General features: G+C 38.2%; 4 protein-coding genes across 6 annotated transcripts; 2 read left to right on the forward strand and 2 right to left on the reverse strand.

Annotated features, from left to right (window-relative positions):
• Positions 1–230: 230 nt before the first annotated feature.
• LOC114536822 (arginine-hydroxylase NDUFAF5, mitochondrial-like) lies at positions 231–1,509 on the forward strand. The gene has a single exon (XM_028558165.1). The coding sequence runs from the start codon at positions 393–395 to the stop codon at positions 1,374–1,376; it is 984 nt and encodes a 327-aa protein (XP_028413966.1). The 5' UTR covers positions 231–392; the 3' UTR covers positions 1,377–1,509.
• A 324-nt stretch (positions 1,510–1,833) lies between these two features.
• LOC114536803 lies at positions 1,834–5,954 on the forward strand. 2 transcript variants are annotated; one of them, XM_028558149.1, is made up of 7 exons: positions 1,834–2,221; positions 3,112–3,354; positions 3,667–3,722; positions 3,841–4,016; positions 4,444–4,701; positions 5,192–5,415; positions 5,871–5,954. In XM_028558149.1, exons 1-6 carry the CDS (start codon positions 2,040–2,042, stop codon positions 5,411–5,413), a joined length of 1,137 nt encoding a protein of 378 aa, XP_028413950.1. In that variant the 5' UTR covers positions 1,834–2,039; the 3' UTR covers positions 5,414–5,415; positions 5,871–5,954. The 2 variants fall into 2 exon arrangements, with proteins under 2 accessions (XP_028413950.1, XP_028413957.1); XM_028558156.1 differs by lacking the exon at positions 1,834–2,221 and having other exon boundaries at positions 2,302–3,354.
• Positions 5,955–7,011: 1,057 nt separating this feature from the next.
• On the reverse strand, positions 7,012–15,683 carry LOC114532723. The gene is made up of 11 exons (XM_028554299.1): positions 14,512–15,683; positions 13,806–14,016; positions 13,381–13,451; positions 10,660–10,746; positions 10,198–10,431; positions 9,851–10,021; positions 9,072–9,324; positions 8,664–8,791; positions 8,156–8,273; positions 7,896–7,967; positions 7,012–7,693 (listed from the first exon to the last, which is right to left on the reverse strand). Exons 1-11 carry the CDS (start codon positions 14,767–14,769, stop codon positions 7,329–7,331), a joined length of 1,968 nt encoding a protein of 655 aa, XP_028410100.1. The 5' UTR covers positions 14,770–15,683; the 3' UTR covers positions 7,012–7,328.
• Positions 15,684–15,821: 138 nt separating this feature from the next.
• On the reverse strand, positions 15,822–19,924 carry LOC114532732 (quinone oxidoreductase-like protein 1). Of its 2 annotated transcripts, XM_028554318.1 has the most exons (15): positions 19,760–19,818; positions 19,587–19,623; positions 19,410–19,487; positions 19,015–19,102; positions 18,791–18,835; positions 18,615–18,686; positions 18,341–18,474; positions 18,174–18,221; positions 17,916–17,979; positions 17,612–17,710; positions 17,385–17,500; positions 17,218–17,302; positions 17,121–17,141; positions 16,814–16,859; positions 15,822–16,378 (listed from the first exon to the last, which is right to left on the reverse strand). In XM_028554318.1, exons 3-15 carry the CDS (start codon positions 19,473–19,475, stop codon positions 16,282–16,284), a joined length of 981 nt encoding a protein of 326 aa, XP_028410119.1. In that variant the 5' UTR covers positions 19,476–19,487; positions 19,587–19,623; positions 19,760–19,818; the 3' UTR covers positions 15,822–16,281. The 2 variants fall into 2 exon arrangements, with proteins under 2 accessions (XP_028410119.1, XP_028410111.1); XM_028554310.1 differs by lacking the exon at positions 19,587–19,623 and having other exon boundaries at positions 19,760–19,924.
• Positions 19,925–20,065: the final 141 nt, after the last annotated feature.

Consider the following 20,065-nt stretch of genomic DNA (forward strand, 5'->3'; position numbering starts at 1 on the left):
AACCATAGAAATGTAGAACCATAGAAACTTGTAGAATCGTCAGTAGAACCATACAACCATAGAACCATAGAACCATACAACCATAGAACCATACAACCATACAACCATACTCCATAGAACCATGGAACCATAGAGCCATAGAACCATAGAACAATAGAACCGTGAAACCTAGAACCATACAACATACAACCATAGAACCTAGAACTGCAGAATCTAGAACAATAGAACCAATTTTTGCAATTCCGTATAATTTATGCAATTCTGATAATTATTATAATATATTTCGTGAATCGTAACATGGATGACCCTTCTTCTTGACACCAAATTTTGTTTATATATTTCATTTTGATTCCCAATTTATGGGTTTATAACCAATTTAGGCAACAAGTTAAATGTTTGTAAGGTGTGCTATAAGATCTAGGCTACGAGAGGCCCTTGTCAATGGGAAAGCATGGAGAATTGTACGGTTAAAATCGGACAGCCCTATGAACATATTCAACAGACAGGCAAAACGTTTACAAAAGAATAGAGCTGCTTTGCAAGAAAACACTGATGATTACGACTACTTAAAGGATGAAGTTGCAAGAAGAATTGTGGACCGGCTTAGCGATGTTTCGCGTCATTTTCCGCTAGTTTTAGACCTTGGTTGTGGAAAGGGTCACATTGCAAAAGCCTTGACAAAAACACATGTGACATCATTAGTACAATGTGATCTCTCTGAAGAAATGGTACAAAGATCATACACAAACCCAGATATTCCAACAAAAAAGCTTGTTGTGGATGAAGAGTTTTTACCATTTGCAGAGAACACTTTTGATGCAGTGCTTAGTAGCTTGAATCTTCACTGGGTGAATGATTTACCAGGTGTTTTTCATCAAGTAAAACACTGCATTAAGGACGATGGGATGTTTTTGCTTGGATTATTTGGTGGGGAAACTTTATTTGAACTACGCTGTTCTCTGCAGCTTGCTGAACTTGAAGTTCTGGGGGGATTTGGGCCTCACATATCGCCGTTCACAGAGATGGCAGATATTGGTGATATAGCTAGCCGGACTGGGTTCAATCTTATAACAGTTGACTATGACGAGATTGTTGTAAATTACCCTAGCATTTATGAGCTGATGAATGATTTACGAGGCATGGGTGAGAACAATGCATCGTGGTCTAGGAAAAATGTGTTGCGACATAAGACAACTGAGGTTGCATCGAGAATCTACCAAGAAATGTATGGTGACAGTGATGGTAACATACCTGCCACCTTTCAAATCTTGTTCCTGATTGCATGGAAGCCATCAGACAAACAGGCTAAACCTGCTGAACGAGGTTCAGGAACATTTAGTCTAAAAGACATTGATAAGTTAGACTTTGATAAATAGATTAATTGTCACAGCAGTGTTTATACTGCATCAATTTGGCACAGATATTTATTTTATATCAGGACCTATATATTCTATGAAACTGTGGAAAACTATATGTTCAGTAGAAAAATTTGCTAAATTTGCTCTATGGCAATGAAAACTTTACAAACAACAGTATTTTGTGTGTACTTAAGCAAATTCACAGTGTCCACAGGATCCAAAATGCTAGGAGGGTGATTGCAATTAGGGGTCCATATAGGTGCCCCCCTATAGATTGTCCCCCACCCACCATCAGAATCCCTACCATAGTTCATTCACCTCCAAGGCTCCAACATCAGACAAGACATAGTTTCTTTGTCCAAATTTATCTAAACAATGATCTATCTTTTATAATTCTACCCCTAAGGGAGACAATTTTCTTTAAAACTTACCATGGCTATTGGAAACTTGGTAATTTGAATCCCCGCCAATCGAGAGATCAAAGATCAATATTTCGTAAACAATACTAACCTCGCTCTCCTTGTAATGGCTGAACAAATAATATCATGCGATATTAAAACAGCAATAAGCTAATATCTTGCGAATGATAATCGTCTATTTACTGATGCGAATTGACCTAAACAGACTCCTGTGTCTGCACTAGATTTCTACCTCTCCTGATAAACGATGGTCGCGTGAATTATGGAGCAATCAAAAGTTATCAGCGGAAATCAAACAATTTCTCATCAGAGATCGAGGCTAAAAAGTTTTTGTTTCTACACAGCTTTAACAGTGGTTTATTTTGCGGTTCTGTCGCCTTCAATCGTGCCTTCGTATTTTTATTTCACGTCAGAAAACGTCGTTCCAAGAAATTTTACTGAAAGGTATTTTAACTACCTGCGATTAGGTCAGGTTAGATCAGATAGTTCTTCTTCAAAAGATGCGTCGTGTTTTTCGTTGAAATTGACCGTCGACGTGATTATGTGACTTTATAATAAGGTAGACGACCTAAAAGATAAAACAGGAACTTCGTAGAGAAATTCCAACAACTGATATAACTTTTAAACTACAGACTAGGGACAGTAGGTATTCGGTCTCTAGGACGTGCGGAAGATAACATTTTAGTACCTTTCGCACGTTATTGTAACGATCTTTTGAGGAAAGCTAATTGGCAGTTTGTGACTGCTTTCAAAAGGGATTTTTACTGCTAACTTGGATACATGAAACCCCTACATAGTCCTGCATATTCAGTGAAATTACTGAAATAATCAAATATATCTGATCTCAAAGGTTGAATTCTTACAGCTGCGCTTATATAGGACACTCTGTGTGTACTTTTACAATTGATTGATTGAAGATACAGGTAATTACTAATATGTATCACCAATGGTTAAATTGTTTCCAATACAGTCTATAGTCCCAACTAATCTTGCTATACAGTGGAGTGAGTGCCTGAGTGGGCCGCATTCTTAACTGAAGCGGAAGTGCTCAGACAAGACGTGAACTTGAGCACGATAGTAACTAAGGATTAAATTTGCTGAAAACGTTTCCATCCCATTCGTAAAATGGTTAACAAGCGTAAAATGGTTAACAAGCGTAAAATGGTTATCAAGCGTGAAATGGTTAACAAGCTTTTTTAAAATTGATACATGTTTCCCGTTCCCTGGGCGAACTTGAAGCGTTTTATGTGTCATATGAGAATTTAAATCCACCTAACAACAGTCTAACAAGATCAGATTCACGAGGTTTTTTTGTTCAATTCTCTCTCTTTAAGGAATCAAAATATTACTTACCCTCGCGTTGGTCGTAACGGGTCTTACTGTAACAAACCACTTATTCCACAAGCACATCAAGTACCCCCAAATACTTCGTTTACAATATGCGTACCAGCCTGCTCCTGGAGTTTTTTCACCAACGATGAAATTTATCGGATCAATACGACCTTGTTCACTGCATGCGTTGTAGCAATCGTCTCCTTGATCGTCACTTTGATGACCTGGTTCAAAGTGCCACATCTGTAAGTGTAATTTTAATTGTCAAACTCTGTTAATCTTTATTGAAAGAACTCTCCCAGTTAATCCAGGAGAATCACGTCGTGCATGAGCCAAAATTGATTTAATTTCTTAATGCTCAAGTTTGCATTGAGTCTGGCTGACTGTCTTATGAGTCTATGACAACACCAGCGGCGTCTAAACTAGTTTTCACTGGTCATACAACCCGCAAAATTTGCTTTACCGTGAAATTTTATGCCGTTTAACTGCTAACACCAGATACTTAACTTGTGAATAGAGATACTCGCCTGCAGTAAATGAATGAAATATATTTTTAGGTGGAAATTTCCGCATTTTATCATCGTCATCATGATAACACAATCCACCATCATTGGTATGTTATACTCCATCGTTCTGGGTGGCCGGGGGACTGGGTGAACGTTACTTCCCCCCCGGGCCATCCCCTCTCAACGTCAACGTCCATTGATATGTTTGTGGTATTTTTCCTGCAGTGAGTTTTGTGGCAGTGGGTATATTACTTGGACCCGACGCATTCTGTAGCAGTAAATACCTCGAAGAAGCATATAACAAAGCGACACTATTCTGTGTATTGGAAGGTGCACTGACCCACTATCTTGCTGGCTCTGTTTCGTTCTGGTTTGTTGCATATAATGTTGTTATTGCCAAGGTATATTTTCTCGTATATACAAGGACAGGGGCGTAACTAGATGTGATACCATAAGGGTGAAGACGATGGTTGGGATAGTATTGATTGTAATGGTAATAATGGTGATCATTAGGTAATGATGGTAAAAAATATGGTCGGGGTAGTATTGTTTATAATGGTAATAATGGTGAAGATGATCGATAACCATAATGCTTGTGATGATCTTGTTAACGGTCATTTGATGATTTGAGTAATGAGAGGTGGTACCATTGATGTTAATGATGATCACGATGGTATTAGTGATTTGTAGTTACGACAAATTAAAATAGCAATGATTATGGTGGTAATGGTAGTGATGATGATGGTAATTATACTTATCATGATTGTATCATGGTTCATCGAAAACTACAGAATTTACCTTTGATTATCTTCCTAATATAATCAATAGGGTTTAGTATTTGAGAACACTCAACGAAATGAAAGATCAAAATGGCCATTCATCATCAGCGCAGCATGCTGTTGGATTCTCCCAGTCATCCCAGTAGCAATTGTTCTAACTTCCAGCGAAGGATACGCAGCGTCAGCAATGACTTATTGCTTCCCTAAATCAAATGAGATGACATTCTACACTGTAGTTCTCCCTGAGAATGTTAATTACGCCGTTGGTGTATCTTTCTTGTTTGTCATTGTGTGGAAACTAATAAAGGTTTGTTTTTTAACCCAAATAGCTAGCCTATTAGTCCCGAAACCTTTTCTAATGTGTCCTGTAAGATCTACACGATGCGACATGGTCGTATATATGATTCTTATTCTGTCATATGCTCACGCGCCACTTTTTCTGTTTACCAACGGTTGTACGAAAGGCGTTTAGCTTAGACGGTGGATAAGTTCAAAATGGAAAACAAAATTATCAGTATTTACTGAACGACTGTACTGAAATATTTCGATGTAAATAGTTTAATTCTCAATGGAAGAACATATTTAATGCAAAAGATATAGGTTCAGAGAGTTTTTACACTTGGGCTTATCCACCGTTTAAGCTAAACGCCTTCCAAATAACCTGCCCCAGTTTATAACGCAGTTTAAAATGTGACATCTTTATTCTTTACACGCATTTATTCGAAACATACGCCAGACGACCAATTGCATCGTGTGGTTCGGCCTTAACAATGCTTTTGTTTTTTGAAAACGTAAAGGAAAGGCGAGCTACGATAAATTCATCACGGCACCAGAATGAAATACGTAAAAGCAAAATGGGAAATGTTGTGGGACGGTTGTCCTTATTAATGATCTTCTACACGGCAACGGTCTATCTCACATATGGCGGTTTGGCGTATCAGTTGAACAAGGTGGAGGCACTGAAAACATCCTTAAATATGGTACTTCACGTGTCTGAATTTTCACGCAAAGTGTCCTAAAGGTACCAAAATGCAGTAAACGTTAATGTCCCTTGGAAATTGAAGCATCCTTAAGCTATGAACTCATTGCATCTCGCCTGCACAGAGCTAGCGTCATTTCAGTTAGTAAAATTCCATTTTTCATTCTGGTTTTCTTCACAAAATGGGCTCGACTGTGTAGATGTCAAAAATACACGTATATTACATTACTAAAGCCCGTTTTCCACTAGGAAATTTATTCGCGCGACGCGAAGCGATATCTGAAATCCAGTGATGTGATTGCTTTGCGAAAATATTCACCGCGAAAAAGTAGAATCGCTTCCTACTTTTTATCTGTTCGCGCGAATAAATTCGCCTAGTGGAAAACGGGCTTAACAGAGGATGTATGGAGTACTACGTTAACCAGATTCAGTTCCTGGCTTGATGTATCGCTATTGCCATATATCCAATGCATATATCTCGTTTCTTTGTTTTATAGACTACAGAAAATACACCTCCTATTTCTCCCTGGTTTCCCAGTACATCGCAGCAGGACTGTTTCCACTAGTGACGGTTCTGTTCCTCGCTGCAAACGAGAAAACTCGACGATTTTGGAAAACACCTTTCTACAAATTGCGCAGCTATATATCATCACGTCATACGTTAACCTCGACAAGCTCTTCAGGACTTATTAATGCGAACAGTCCTGGTTTTATTGACAGGCAATTTAACGGAAAGATTTGATTATGATAAAGTCCAAAACACCGGGAAAACTTTGCGAGGGTTTAGGTCTTTAAGATCCCAGTTAAATGATACCAGCTTTGCATAATTACGACATTAAATTACATTGCTCAGGGCTTAGTTTCACACTTAAGGTTATATATGATGATAATATGGAATTAAACAAAGTGTGCGCTTGCTGGAGAAACTTGTTTAAACCGACATGATTGTGTTGTGGTTAAGCGTGATGTAGTGAATCCAGTCTGGTGTGACTGGGAACTAACATTTCCTTCACTGCTAACAAATTGTAAGCTCTGTTCTCACAATTTTGTCGTATCCAATTCGACACCGCGGAAATTGGTATAGGCTTAGCCGCAATTCTCGATACTTAGACTTCAAACTTCGTGAGGAAAAAGATTTATAAATATTCAAGAAAATATGTCTTGCACAAAAGATTTGAAGCTTGCTCACGGTAAAAACGAATCGTCTGAATTAATAACCTTGTGTATACTTTAAGCCTCAAAATGGCCATTTCACAGCGGTCAGATGTGTATGATGAGCTGTCAAAAGATTGCAGAATGCGTATTCAGAAGAAAAATTGAACTTTTTTAAGATATTCAAAAGGTTTCTCTTTGATAGGGCGATACAGAAATGCACAATTGTGAACCAGCGATTAGATTTTCGGGTTGAAACGTCTTAAACACCAATTTCTGCGGTGTCATCCAATTCACTTCTGACGTATGAATGTAGCCTGTTATTGATAAAGCAGTATTGCCTTGGCTTTGGTTGATGAACTGCCTGTACTCAACATAATTAAACTCAGATTCGACAAAATTGTTTCGTGTGAAAAGACCTTTTGCCAAGTAAACTGTTTGCTTCAAAATCAGCTTCCTAAATACCATATAATATCTTTTTCACAAAAAAAGCTACAGTGATCTATATACATTTGAAGATTACGTATATTCATGCGAAATCCGTTATATAAAATACTCTTCTTCTCAATAAAGTTAAAAAGGCCAATGTAGACGTATAAAACGCCCTTCATAATATTATGACTTAAAGCCGTTTAATAAAGTTAAAAGTACCGCAAAATGGAGGATATTTGTCCCTGCGAGAAAGGAAAATGGCAACTGGAATCCAGAGTTTTATTGGGAGCGAACGACGCTCGTTGTCAACACGTAGGATCAGGCTATCACGTCAGCGGTTTTCTCAAAAATGTGCTTTTTTATGTGTTGCGTCATCGCTGTGCTAACAACACTCGGTTCAATTTACATTCCTCCACAAACCTGAACTCCATTTCAGCGAAGTGCTGTCTTACCTCTTTCAGAAACATTATAAAAGCCGGATCATCAGGGAAGTCATTTTTCATTTGCAAATCATTGTACGTTAACGTTGAATTAAGGTCCGCCGACTGCCGTGGGGTGAAGGGACCATAGGCTAACACCTGGACTCTGTATTTCGAAAGACGATGGCGAAGAAGCACGTATGATTTAAATTCTTCGGTAAACTGTTTATTTTGAAGAAATGCAGGATCTTTTAAACACTCTTTCTGTTTCTTGCTTAAACCATGTTCTATCTTTCTCACTTGTTCTTCTAAATTCTCTGAAATAAAGAATATGGATTTGTTATCCTCAATCTCCAAAGAGCTACATCATAGTAGCTATATCACATGCAGTGATGAATAGTTAACACAATCCTTCGCAACCCCTTACAATCCTTTACAACCCCCACAACCTCTCACAACAATCTTCATCCTAAACAATAATATGGCATATAACAAAATGCTTTGATCTGCATAGATTACCTGGATTCCATCTTCTGAACTTCGCTGGCCATCTAGCTCCCCCCCTTCCAATATAGTCAATAGCCGGGTCACCTAGACAACAAACATCAAACCTCTTTATGATCATTCTCTGTAAAAACACTATAATTGTAGTAGCAAACGCCATTCCTAATGGCCTTCTATCCAGGCGCAAAAAACAGTTTTATTAGAAGGTAGCTCGTATATATAACTTCATCCAACTACGAAATTCGACATTCACTGGGTTGTTTTATAATACTCACCATATTTCAAACACTCGTCGACCAACATACGGAATTTCATCCACTGTCTCTCGTCGTAACCCAGGTTGTAGCAGAGTCGCAGCATGAGCAACGGCAGGAGGCGAGGACTTGCCACAAACTGGATGGATAAACAAGAGATGACGGATACAACTATAATCAGTACTGTATAAGCACAGAATACCTATCAGAAGAATAACTCTATACTATTTTTTCGTAAGTGTGATTCGTCATGATTCGTCACTTAGCAAGTGCATTTTTTTGAGGCTGTCACCCCCCTGCCAATGTCTAAAATCACCGCATTCTAGTATTGGCAGGAGGGTGACTACCTCAAAAAAAAAGCACTTGCTAAGTGACGAATCATGACGAATCACACTTACGAAAAAAGTACAGGAGTTCTACTTCTGATAGGTATTCTGTGGTATAAGTTCTAAACTGACGGTAATACTCCATGTTTAGTAAATCCTGAATACTTCATGTTCTTCGAGTATCTTTCATTAGGTCGTATTACCTCATTCAAGGTGCCAAAAATGAACTGCGAGAAACCAATGAGAGCGAAGTGAAATCTTCCATTCCGTTGTAAAACAACTTTCAGGTCAAGCCAGTGCGCAGTTTGAGAAACACGCGGAGGCAGTTTTTCTAAAATCCACAAAAAAAAATGCCGTCAAATTTCTCTCACGTTTCATTATCACTTCACTTCCATGGTCGCTATCACCAACCAACTCCTAACAACCCAAGACTCTGCGTGTGATGAAATCAGACAACACTAGGGCAGGCAATTTTTTTTCCAATGAACAGGGTCAGGGAACTCATAAACTTACATATCAAAAAACTTCATGCAGTTAATCGCTCTTATAACATGCAGTATAGCTTAAGAAACTAGCCTTTGAAACTTATAAAAAAGGCTACGAAATCATACCTTCACAAAGGTGGGTCAGTGCTTGAATAGCAGCGAAACCGAGGGCCCAGAGCAATGGATTCAAATACCACACGACGCCGTAATGTGCCAAGGTTATGACATCATGCCATTTATGCGACTTCTCGCCCCATTTCTCCCTGACATCGTCCAAGGTCAGCTCGTTATCGTGTGCCCAGTATGAAGTGATAACAATTGTTTGGAATAACATGTTGGCCATTATATACATGACGAGTAAAGGCCACAACATGAATGCCTGAACGAAAACAATTTAGTCATTGAACGCCCGTTTACCCTTGTGTGATTTTCCTCTTTTGATAGATGTGAACGAGTTACTAGTTACGAATGCTCTGATGTGTGCGAGCTCCTCTATTTGAACATCCGTAACTAATTCACTCGTTTAGATCTATTAAACACAGTTTTTTTTATTCACAGAGTTACAGTGGATGAAAGAATATTATCTGGATCTCTATAGAGCTATCCAGTATAAATAAAGTTAGTTTAGTTTAAGTTTCCTCCTGTAGTAACACTGAAACAATAAGAGATGATCCTTACTGGACCTTTAGGAAGAACAGTTTAGAACTGATAGAGCTAGCTAGTATAAATAAAGTTAGTTTAGTTTAGGTTTCCTCCTGTAGTAACACTGGATCAATAAGAGATGATTCCTACAGACATCCGTCAAAAATAACATTTGATTTACTCGGTTTTGTTCAGATATATCCACTTAGATGGGCAGTAACACTCTTAGCTACAACTTATTGAAGCAGTGAAAAAAATCTCACCCCAAAGAAAAGCATTCTATAAAGACAGCCCCAGATCACGTACCACGCCAGGAGAGAAAGGACAAATACAAAAGTGCCGTTCAAAATGAAAATGCTAACATCTTCAATTCTGTAGTCGCCGACGATACGAAACTGTGCGAACCACGTGGCCATAAAGAGAACGATGATTGGCTGAAAGGAAAAACGATGATTGTAGCCAAAACACTTCGAGTTTCGTCAGATGGCGTAAGCAAACAGCACTGAGTTTGGCACGAAATCTCTGTCTCGTAGTCTAACCATAGGGTCGTAATCGTATGCACTACTGTTAAAGCCCTCAATTATCAACAAGCAAAGTTGCCCTGACATACCATGCATAAGTAATGACCAAGTTTCGTGTAAAATTTTACGTGAAATATCTCGACCAGGTAGAGCTGAAAGTAGAGACTGAGCCCGGTAAAATTAGTCAGCGGCGACACCATGAGTTCTCTGATAAACTTTATGACAGGGTTGTTGGACTCCAGGAACGGTCGGCAGGTTCTTCTCGTGTAGTAGAGGAAAAAGTCATCCTCCGCAAGTTGCTCGGGGGTGGTGGAACGATTAAACTAGAAAGATACAAAATCTGACGTGAAGCGCTTCGTCACACTCTGGAGGATGTAAATACATGCATATGAATACATATACATATATATAGGTCAGTGTCCAAGGCTTATCAAGGATCGCATGATCAGGTAAACTGCAAGGACATATTTTTACCGAGCTTTCAACTTAATTAGAAACAAAGATTCCAACTAAATTTGTGCGAAAATGATCTAGACAAAATATATACGTACACTTCTTTCCAAAATTGCTTCTGCTTCGTGCGAGTCACCAGAGTCTGGGCCATCTGAGCCGTAATCACCTTCCTCATTAATTCGTGGCTACAAGATTAAAACACGTCGATATTCGATAAAATTAACGCTACACAATAGTTTGACAGGATATCTATCACTCAGTTCTAAACTGCTTTTCCTAGAGGTCCAGTAAGGATCATCTCTTACAGGGGCGGATCTAGGATTTTTCGTACCTTAGTCAAAAAGTTTTAAACAAGAAATTCGGGGGGGGAGACGTCGCATTCGTCGGGGGGGGGGGTGCAGATGCAATGTGAATGTTTCGCCAAATATCAGGGCTCATCAGCATGCCTAGGAAAAGCATGATACTACAAAGACATTGTGTGATTCTGACATAGACAGGCATTTTCCATAAGAGCACATGCTGATTGTTTTTATGCCCCAGCAGTAGCCCAGCACCCGCCTTCAAATCTTTGCACTGCTGTAGAAATTGGTGAATTTAGTAGCAATGATGCTTTACATATTGCAAGTAACCATACTTGATTAAATTTACATAGGTGCAACCACAAATATGCTAGTTCGATTGAATATTTGGTGTTTCTTACATTTACAACACAACAAAATATGATGAAGATCATCCAAACCTTTCTTTGGAGTTAAGTGTGGTTGAATCATGCAATTAAATAGCAATTTACTTCTTTGTTCCTCACAATCAGGATAATTAATAGGTGAAAGTATTCCTATTTAAAATTGAAGCCCATTAAATACAGACCCATTATACAGAGAAAGGATGACGATTTCTTCTCACTGCAATTAAGTATATATAGCTTCCTGTCTAACCAAGTCATATTTCGTACAACCAGTATCTATAAACATCCCTTAGAAACAGACATTGATAAAAGGTTATTGATACTTTTGCTGAAGTATTGATCATGCTCTTCCACAGCAGAAGAAAAACAAGGGTGCTGAGAATAAAAATCAGCATTAAGGAAGAGCTCTATGGAGGTCAAAATTCTCAATAGCTCCATTAAGCTATTGTTACCCACTTCTACTAAGGACACAGAGCTTATATATACAAGCAGTTCCCAGTAGTTTCAGATCTAAGAGAGACTAGGGCATGAATGAAACTTGGTTTTATTACACTTAGGTATATCTTAGTCAGTCACTTAGGTAAAGATGAATAAATATTAACCTAGTAATTGATAGCTTGATAGCAAAAACATCATGTTCCACTTTCATGAACCATTAAGTATGAATAATTGGCAATATAATTATAGAATTATTATATAATAAACTTGTGTTCATTGTTTAAAATGTAATCAGAAAATATGGCCACTTGTATGCTTTACTGCTATGTGTTTTGAATAATTATTTTTGAAATTAAAACACAGTTTAGTGCTCTAAGCTTTACCCTAACACATCGGGTTGTACATTTCACAGAAGGTATTAGGTACACACGAAGTTCACATAATAGTGATAAAACATTATTACACTCCTCGATGGCTCGATTCTTCTTGAAGCGTATGCATACGCCGCAGTTATATGCAAATTAAAGCGAAATCCTATGTAAATTTCAACGTGCAACGTGTAAATTTCTACTTTATAGCTTGTGCAGCTTGACAGTTCTAACACAAATTACACAATCACCAATAAACAAATGCACGAAATCTTTGTAAAATGTTGTTATGTTTACCTTAAGGCTGTACAAAACTTCTTTGTTGTCTGCCGAACAGACGCCGGGATGTACAATTTCGCAGCAAAATTTCTCATGAGGCAGAAGCTGGTTTTTTTCAGTTCGTTTAATAATTGCTCAGTTGAACGCTTTGCTGCGGCGTCTATTCGCTTCCTCAGATCGGCCTCGATAGTTTTAAGATATTGCCGATCGTCTTTCTCCAAAGCACATCTCACGGCTTTGTAAAGATCTGACATGATTAATAAATAGTTTTGATAATAAAATTTTTCTTTTGAGTTTAATAATCGTTCGAGTTTTCGTTGCTGTCAAAACGACGATGACGTCAATCAGAAAGGTCAAGGAAAAAAGGAACCTTGCAGTTTGCACGCTCTCAGGTCAAGGTCAGATCACACTGATCGATCAGAAAAATACAACCAATGAGAATTGAGATAGATTTTGAATTAGCCAATTGAATAGCCCAATTCGAGCCCCTGATAGCTTCACCGATCAGAACTCCCCACAGATCGCGCAAAAAGAGAGACAGCCAATCAGATGACTGGGATTTGATGACGAAGCGAGCAAAATTCATGCATAAGACCGCTTTTCTGCGCGCTCGTGCTTGAAGGCCTGGTCACGGAACTCTTTTAACAACTGGACTGCCAAACATCACCAGTGCCCGATCAGCTCAATACACTGCACGTGTTAGCAACTGGACTGCTACTTCATTCAAACACTTTTCTTCGCAATTTTTACCTTAGTCGCGTGATCGCTCTGATCACCCCTAGATCCGCCCCTGATCTCTTATTGATCCAGTATTACTACAGGAGGAAACCTAAACTAAACTAACTTTATTTATACTGGATAGCTCTATCAGTTCTAAACTGTTTTTCCTAGAGGTCCAGTAAGGATCGTCGATCCTTACTGGAGCTCTAGGAAAAACAGTTTATTCGTCTCTTATTGATCCAGTGTTACTACAAAAGGAACTTGTAGGAAGGAAGTTGACTTTATTAACACGACATTAACCCTGGATATTTTGCAGAGAATCAACTTACCCTGTCATCCAATTCTCTGATTCGCTCAACTAAGCTGTCGTCCCTTTCAATCAGTTTTTTCCAAACCGGTTCTAAAGAGCAGACACGAAAAATAATGAGTCACAGACGAAAAATAATGAGTCACAGGCCATCATAAGGCACTAGATTAAGTACCTTTTCACGCGGGAAAAGCTGAATATTTTTCGTATATTATTTGTATTATTCTTCGTATATATCTATACTCGCACCAACCTCCTAACCAGGGTCTTTTTACCTCCGCTCCTTGGCTCACGCTGCGGGCGGTCCGCCCCCCCCCCCCCATATAACGCAGCGAAAATACCCTGGGTACGAGGTACTCGCACCAGAGTCCCTCATTACAAAGAGGTATATAGAATCTGGGTTTCTAGTATTAACGTTAACGACAAAGCCATCTTTAAGAAACTTACCGTAGTAGACAGACATATTCGGTGGAGTCACTTCAGTGGCCTCACAAAGCTTCCCGTCTTTATAATATTGCAAACTGAATGGCACAGGTTTACCGGGCGTCACCCGGCCTTTCGCTGCTGTCACAATACTTGTTGCTTTAAACATTGTACAATGAGTGTCTTTGATGCACAGGAGAGGCTCCAGTGCAACTTTGTTTCCAGCCAGATCCAGCTTAAATTTAAGATAAATCATCATGTGAACATTGCAGGTGAGTTACGCTGCGTGCAACCATTTTCGAGTTGTGATGTTTCTTGCTTGATACTAGAAGCAATCCTCAAAAACTAACTGAGAGTTTGTTTAGACATTTGAATGCTTTTTTCTGGAAATCTTCCTTGAATGCATTTACATGGCAAATTTTCATAGCGACTACTTGCATGCGACGCCCACACTTCATAGACGCAGCTTTAAGACTGAGTCTATATCTTCAATGCAAGCTCTCCGTACATGCATATTTCGCGAAATAACGCAAGCCAATCAGGACATGGAAATATATGACAATGGAAATATATGACAATTGGTGGGGAATTTTCTATTAGCAGCTGACGTAATGAATAAAGTCAATAAACAAACTTATACTTAACACTAGTTTACTTCCATTACCTTTGTTTATTGGCTATAATTGACTTAAAAAAATTCATAAAACTACAATTTTCATGTTAAGCTTACCTCGTAAACAGGGTTCCTTACGTCCCCACCTTCATACATGATTCCAACAACACCTTTAGGAAATGTGACATACAACTCAACTTTTTCACCTTCGTCGATAAAATGCCACATTGGTCGATTCGGTACCGCCATGCGGACGATGACATTTTGACATTCGGGTTCGTCGCTGGAGATATTAACTGTAACATGATGGCCATTCGGTTCGTCCATCGAGCCGTACGAGGTGGACGCAGCCGTCTGTTTTAGCTTTCTAGACATGCTTTCTCAATAGCAGTATATATTGTAATGAGGACGTCCTGTAATTCCAAGGCTTATATATTCCTGGTACTTCGAAAGGAAGTAATTAATCACGGGCTCATATGACTTGCGCGTGATGTATTAAGGGGAAAACCAAAAAAAAAAAGAATTCAAAAGATTTTTTAAAAGGCGGCTAAACAACATTCAATAAATTAGAAATTCCTTAAAAACAAACAAACGTAAGCATTATTGTAATACGAAAGTAAAGGTTTTAGCGTATATAGGGAGAATCCTGTCCACAAATACTCAAGCCAATTGAACAGCACGATTACATGCATGTCGGGGAAACCCAAAGTAGCAAATTAATTTATTCATGTATTAAATTTCAAATATCTGAATGGTAGAGAATGGTTACTTGTGTTGTATTGTAGTACACAAGCCACCTCGCTACTTAGGCACCAGCCAAATCCAACTTCCCTAAAATTTGTAGTGCAAACTGCAAACCCACGCGAAATGAAAACATTCGCCCGAAACCGGAATTCCGGACGACTCAAGAATCACCCCATCTCGTATTTGAATATGTCACGGCTTTAGATATACAGGAAGAAGATATTGTATCATTATTACAGAATTTTACATCAGCCTAGAGCCTATTTTAGCTTCGTTAGCAATAAATGGACGAGTTGCCTCATTATGATTCTTTTAAATTACTATCATTTTTTCAAATAAAAACAAACAGTTTTGCTCAATTGATTCCCTAGTCCCTAGACTCGCCACAAGTCTCGCTTTTACTATTTAAGGATTCTTTAGAATAGACTCTGAAGTCTGAACCAATTTTTGACAGACTCAGCCTCAAGCGAGACTTGGAAAGCGTGTATTCGTGATTCATCCGTGAAAGGCCGGATTTCCACAGTCGCGTTTTTTTCACGCACGTATACGCTCACGGACATGAAAGTCAAAACCTTCTAGCCTAACTTACTGTAAGCCAGAAACAACACACCAAAATCGTCAGCTGAGTCAAACCCTATGCATTTATCTAATATTTTATTTTAAAAGTAATATTTAAATGATTATAAACTTTTACGTGCGTGTACGAATGTACAAAAAAGTAAAAAAAAACGCGACAGTGGAAAGCCATGCATGTTTGTGATCTGTCATTTGTCTGAGTGCTTATTCAAGGACCATGTTAATTAAACAGACCTTGGTCTAGTCGCAGCGTTTGCCTAACTTTGCCAGTTGTTACGGCGTCCCTAGCGGTCCCTTTAAGATCGTTAACAACGTTAAGATCTGTTCACGCAAGCCAATTTCACCTCTGATCTATTTCACTTCTGATGGATGTTTTATAGTCTTTCGCCTTGCAATCTAATATGGACAGCAAATCAACTAAAGCCAAACCCAGCTTTATCAACAACAGACTACATTCCATACATCAGAAGTGAATTGGATCCGTTAAAATTGGATCGCGTGTAAAGAATTATAACATGGGATTAGTGTTCAAAATCAAAGGTGAAATTTCATTGTAACCGCAGTTTCTTATACGACTAAAACTACGTTACCAACTGGAAAATTATGTAAATTTTTGATAGCAGAGATGGCATCCTCAAAGTTCACCGTATGATGCACGACTGGTCTATAAAAAAATATATGATACACTCATAAACAGCAGCATGTGATACGATGAAGGACTCTCACGCGGTCACGCCCTTGGGCTTAGAAGATTACCAAGAACCCGTGATGCGTGGGGTATATTTACAATAATGCACGATTCCTTCTTCCGTCAATGAGTGAGTAACTGCCTAGCGTTGCCTTTCTACGAAAAGCGGACGTATTTCACTGCATGCTGGTCTGCTGAGAACTAACTCATGTTTTCAGGTTATTAATCAGAATGCACATTAGAATACACACTAGCAATCAGAATACACATTACTAGCAAGTGTCCGAAAATTTGTCACATTTTCAAATATCTATTCTGCGGTCTTAGAATTTCAGTTTCGACACATGATGAATCATATGACTCGAAGCTGTACGTGCAGCACCCATGAATCACAAGACTTCTTTCACTTACTTTAATGTTCCTGTTTCAACTTTGTCAAGTACCTCCGTCAAAATATCTTCAAATATGTTAAGAATGATACTATATACACTGCGGCCGGTTGTACGATAGCTGGATAGCGCTATCCATCGGATACTGGTTATTTAAACTGTCTGTTGTTCGGCATAACCACATTAAACCTTAATATTCTTAAATTGGGGTCTCAAATCTGTAATTCTATTGCGTCTCAAGCATGATTCATTATCTTGTAGTGTTGTAGACAATACTATTTCAAATACGGGGTGAAATCAAAGTAACACCATGCAAGGGCAAAGGATACGCAAAAATCGACCTTGCTGTCCTGAAAACAGAGAACAGTGTCAAATGATAAGTATGTGAAATTTCAGAGCAGAAAAACGATTAAGAAATCAATCGACCTTTTGATAGAGTCCAGACATCTTTGAATAAAAATGACAAACTGGCTCCTTTCATGTACAGCATTTTCGAGTGTGGAGGATCCAACTAAACATGATAATTGAGGAGGAATGATGAAGAGAAATGTTGGGAAAACGTTGATAAAAATCATAAATGAAGATTCATGCACCTGTAGATCACTCTGTGTTGTTATCCATCTTCCACCAACTGCTAGACATGACACTAGTTCATGCTTTGTGGGAATGTCAGTGATTGTGTTTTGGTCAGTTTTTGGAAACTGGTCAACTATTGTGCAATAAAAAGAGGTGCTTGTATTAACGTTCAAACAATAGTACGTGTTATTACACGATGCAAAAATGTCAAAATTTTGCTAATTATGACAGCAGCAAAAATAACCTCCATTATCAATGATACAGTCTACTCCAGTGCCTGCAGTCTCATTCAAACAGTCGTCCACCAAAGGGATTTTAAGTTTGGTGTAATCAATAATTTTTCCTGCAATGGAAGAAGTAGAAAGATGTAAAATATGGGCAAGGTGCGAGGATGAAGAAGATTTGGACACATTGCACTGACATCATAATCTCTAAGAGTCCTCCTTGCTTTTGTCTTTCTTTACCAGAAAATTTTTTAATACACCCTGTATAGTAGGCTGACAAGAAACTATGGTTTGTGGCCTTATACATAGAGAGATATCAGGTACCAATTTCAGGTCTCCAACTTTCAAGAAATAACTTTTCCTCCTCGCTATGGGCAGTTGTTATAATCTAAACAACAAAAAACAACATTACTATATTTTTATAATGATGACAAATTACATGGATTTGAGCTAGACCACACAACCTCTTCATTATTGTACCATACTTCAAAGAGGTGCAATACTTTTTTTAACAGATAATTTTTTAATTCTCTGTTGAGACACAGCGTGTTTGATATAGTTACAAAAGCAATGTCCAACTACCTTTGCACCCCATAATTGAGCTAGTTGGATTGCCATTATCCCAGCTCCCTAAGAGAGGTTGAATAACAAGTTAGATTGAGGCAGAAAACTTATCATTGCCTGACAACAAATGTTTCGAGAATTGCATCAATCTGTAGTTAAATAACCCCCACTACTTCAAGTCGTACCGAAGCACCATTCATGACCAACACTGTTTCACCACCACAAAGATTCGCTTTATAATGTAGAGCTGTAAAAGCTTGTAGTCCATTACCAACACAGCATGCTGCATCTGCATAGGTCACTTTACTTGGCTTCTTCACTAAAAAAGGTGATATAGATGAAGATTACTGGAGTTATAATGGGTCAGAGCTTGAAACTGTTTGTTATTAAAGCCAGACATGGCAACTTATGGTTAACGATAAGAGTCAACAATTACCAATCTTGCACAACTCAACTTACCAATATTGTATTCTGATACTGTGCAAAATGATGCACAAGCACCACTTGAACCAGGTGATGGAGAAAGCATTCCTAGTATACATAAATACACAATCAAAGTACATATCAGATGAACTTCTGGAAAGCAAGAGAGAGAGTCAAGGTGATGTAATTTTGTATTAGGTATGTTTGATTACCAACAACATCATCACCAACGCTAAACCTAGTCACATCTGGTCCAACTAAAAGAGCACAAAACAAATTAAAAATTATATTACAAATTAATTTAAAAGCATGCACTGCACTTTACATCTTAAGAAACTAATGACTTTGCACCTAGAATGTCAGTATTACTTGTTGTTGGATAATTATATACTATAGTGTGATTATATATGGGATGCACAAAGGAATTCAATCAAACCTTGTGATACAACGCCGGACACTTCGGTACTGACAGGAACATCTGGTAATTCATCATAAAGAAAAAGTTCTCTGAACAGAGAACTCAGCTGTGAAAGAAATTTTCATTACACTGAAGACAAAATATTACACTCAATTGACTCAAACAATCAGTTCAAACTCAATTAATTTCTAAAGGTCTGTTCACACCATCCAATTTTGTTGGATCCAATTCACTTCTGACGTATGAAATGTAGTCTGTTATTGATAAAGCAGTACGGTGCACATTGGCTTCAGTGCATTTGCTGCCCATAAACATCGAAAGACAACAGACTATAAAACATCCATCAGAAGTGAAATGGATCCAACAAAATTGGATAAAGCACAGTCATGCATGCACTCTGGGCAAGTACGTACGTGCACATGGTTAGTATCCAGTACGCAGGCTTTTACTTGTATTATAACATCATGGCCCTGGGGCATTTCCAGCCTAACCTGCATTAAAAAATAAAATGACGCAGAAATTATGGGTTCTACTAATAATAAACCAGAAACTAAGACACATACACAGACAAATTTAATAGACAATCATACCAGCAAATTGAGTTTAGATTTGAAGTTTTAATACATACTATACCAAACAGATTAAAAATATAGAAATATTTATATTGTATGATTAAAGTATCCAAAAAATGACAAGAATAATTGATATAAATTTATAGGTAATTGAAACAATTGATATGAAACTCATCCAGGCAGGAACATACATTTTCTTCTAGTTGGTATGGCTCCTGAGTTTCTGATAATTTATAAGTAATTCTTTTCTGAGCTTCCATCGAACCATCGATGCAAAAAAACACAAAATTTAGGACCAAAAAGACGAATTGAAAGTAACTGAAAACATGATATCCTGCAAATGCGCTAAACGGTAATGCATATGATTTAATCAGATTTGGATTTGACAGACATCCGTAAAATCTTTCGCACCCCCCTGGTAAAGGTAAGCTGAAGGATTAGATATATGTTTAAGCGATCTATAGCAGGGGGGAAAACGAAACGTGTTGATTTTAAGC

The sequence above is a fragment of the Dendronephthya gigantea genome, unplaced genomic scaffold, assembly GCF_004324835.1.
Source record: "Dendronephthya gigantea isolate DGI-Jeju-01 unplaced genomic scaffold, DenGig_1.0 000002F, whole genome shotgun sequence".
NCBI lineage: Eukaryota > Metazoa > Cnidaria > Anthozoa > Malacalcyonacea > Nephtheidae > Dendronephthya > Dendronephthya gigantea.

Coding starts and splice junctions, on each gene's coding strand:
- LOC114532732 (XM_028554310.1), bottom strand. CDS start 19,828: ATGGAAGCTCAGAAAAGAATTACTTATAAATTATCAGAAACTCAGGAG. Junction 19,103..19,409: donor TGGATACTAACCATGTGCAC/GTACGTACTTGC, acceptor TTTCTTTCACAG/CTGAGTTCTCTGTTCAGAGA. Junction 17,303..17,384: donor CAACACAGAGTGATCTACAG/GTGCATGAATCT, acceptor TATCATGTTTAG/TTGGATCCTCCACACTCGAA.
- LOC114536822 (XM_028558165.1), top strand. CDS start 393: ATGTTTGTAAGGTGTGCTATAAGATCTAGGCTACGAGAGGCCCTTGTC.
- LOC114532723 (XM_028554299.1), bottom strand. CDS start 14,769: ATGTCTAGAAAGCTAAAACAGACGGCTGCGTCCACCTCGTACGGCTCG. Junction 10,747..13,380: donor TCAGAGAATTGGATGACAGG/GTAAGTTGATTC, acceptor TTAATCTTGTAG/CCACGAATTAATGAGGAAGG. Junction 7,694..7,895: donor GTTCAGAAGATGGAATCCAG/GTAATCTATGCA, acceptor TCTTTATTTCAG/AGAATTTAGAAGAACAAGTG.
- LOC114536803 (XM_028558149.1), top strand. CDS start 2,040: ATGGAGCAATCAAAAGTTATCAGCGGAAATCAAACAATTTCTCATCAG. Junction 3,723..3,840: donor AACACAATCCACCATCATTG/GTATGTTATACT, acceptor TTTTTCCTGCAG/TGAGTTTTGTGGCAGTGGGT. Junction 4,702..5,191: donor TTGTGTGGAAACTAATAAAG/GTTTGTTTTTTA, acceptor GAAAACGTAAAG/GAAAGGCGAGCTACGATAAA.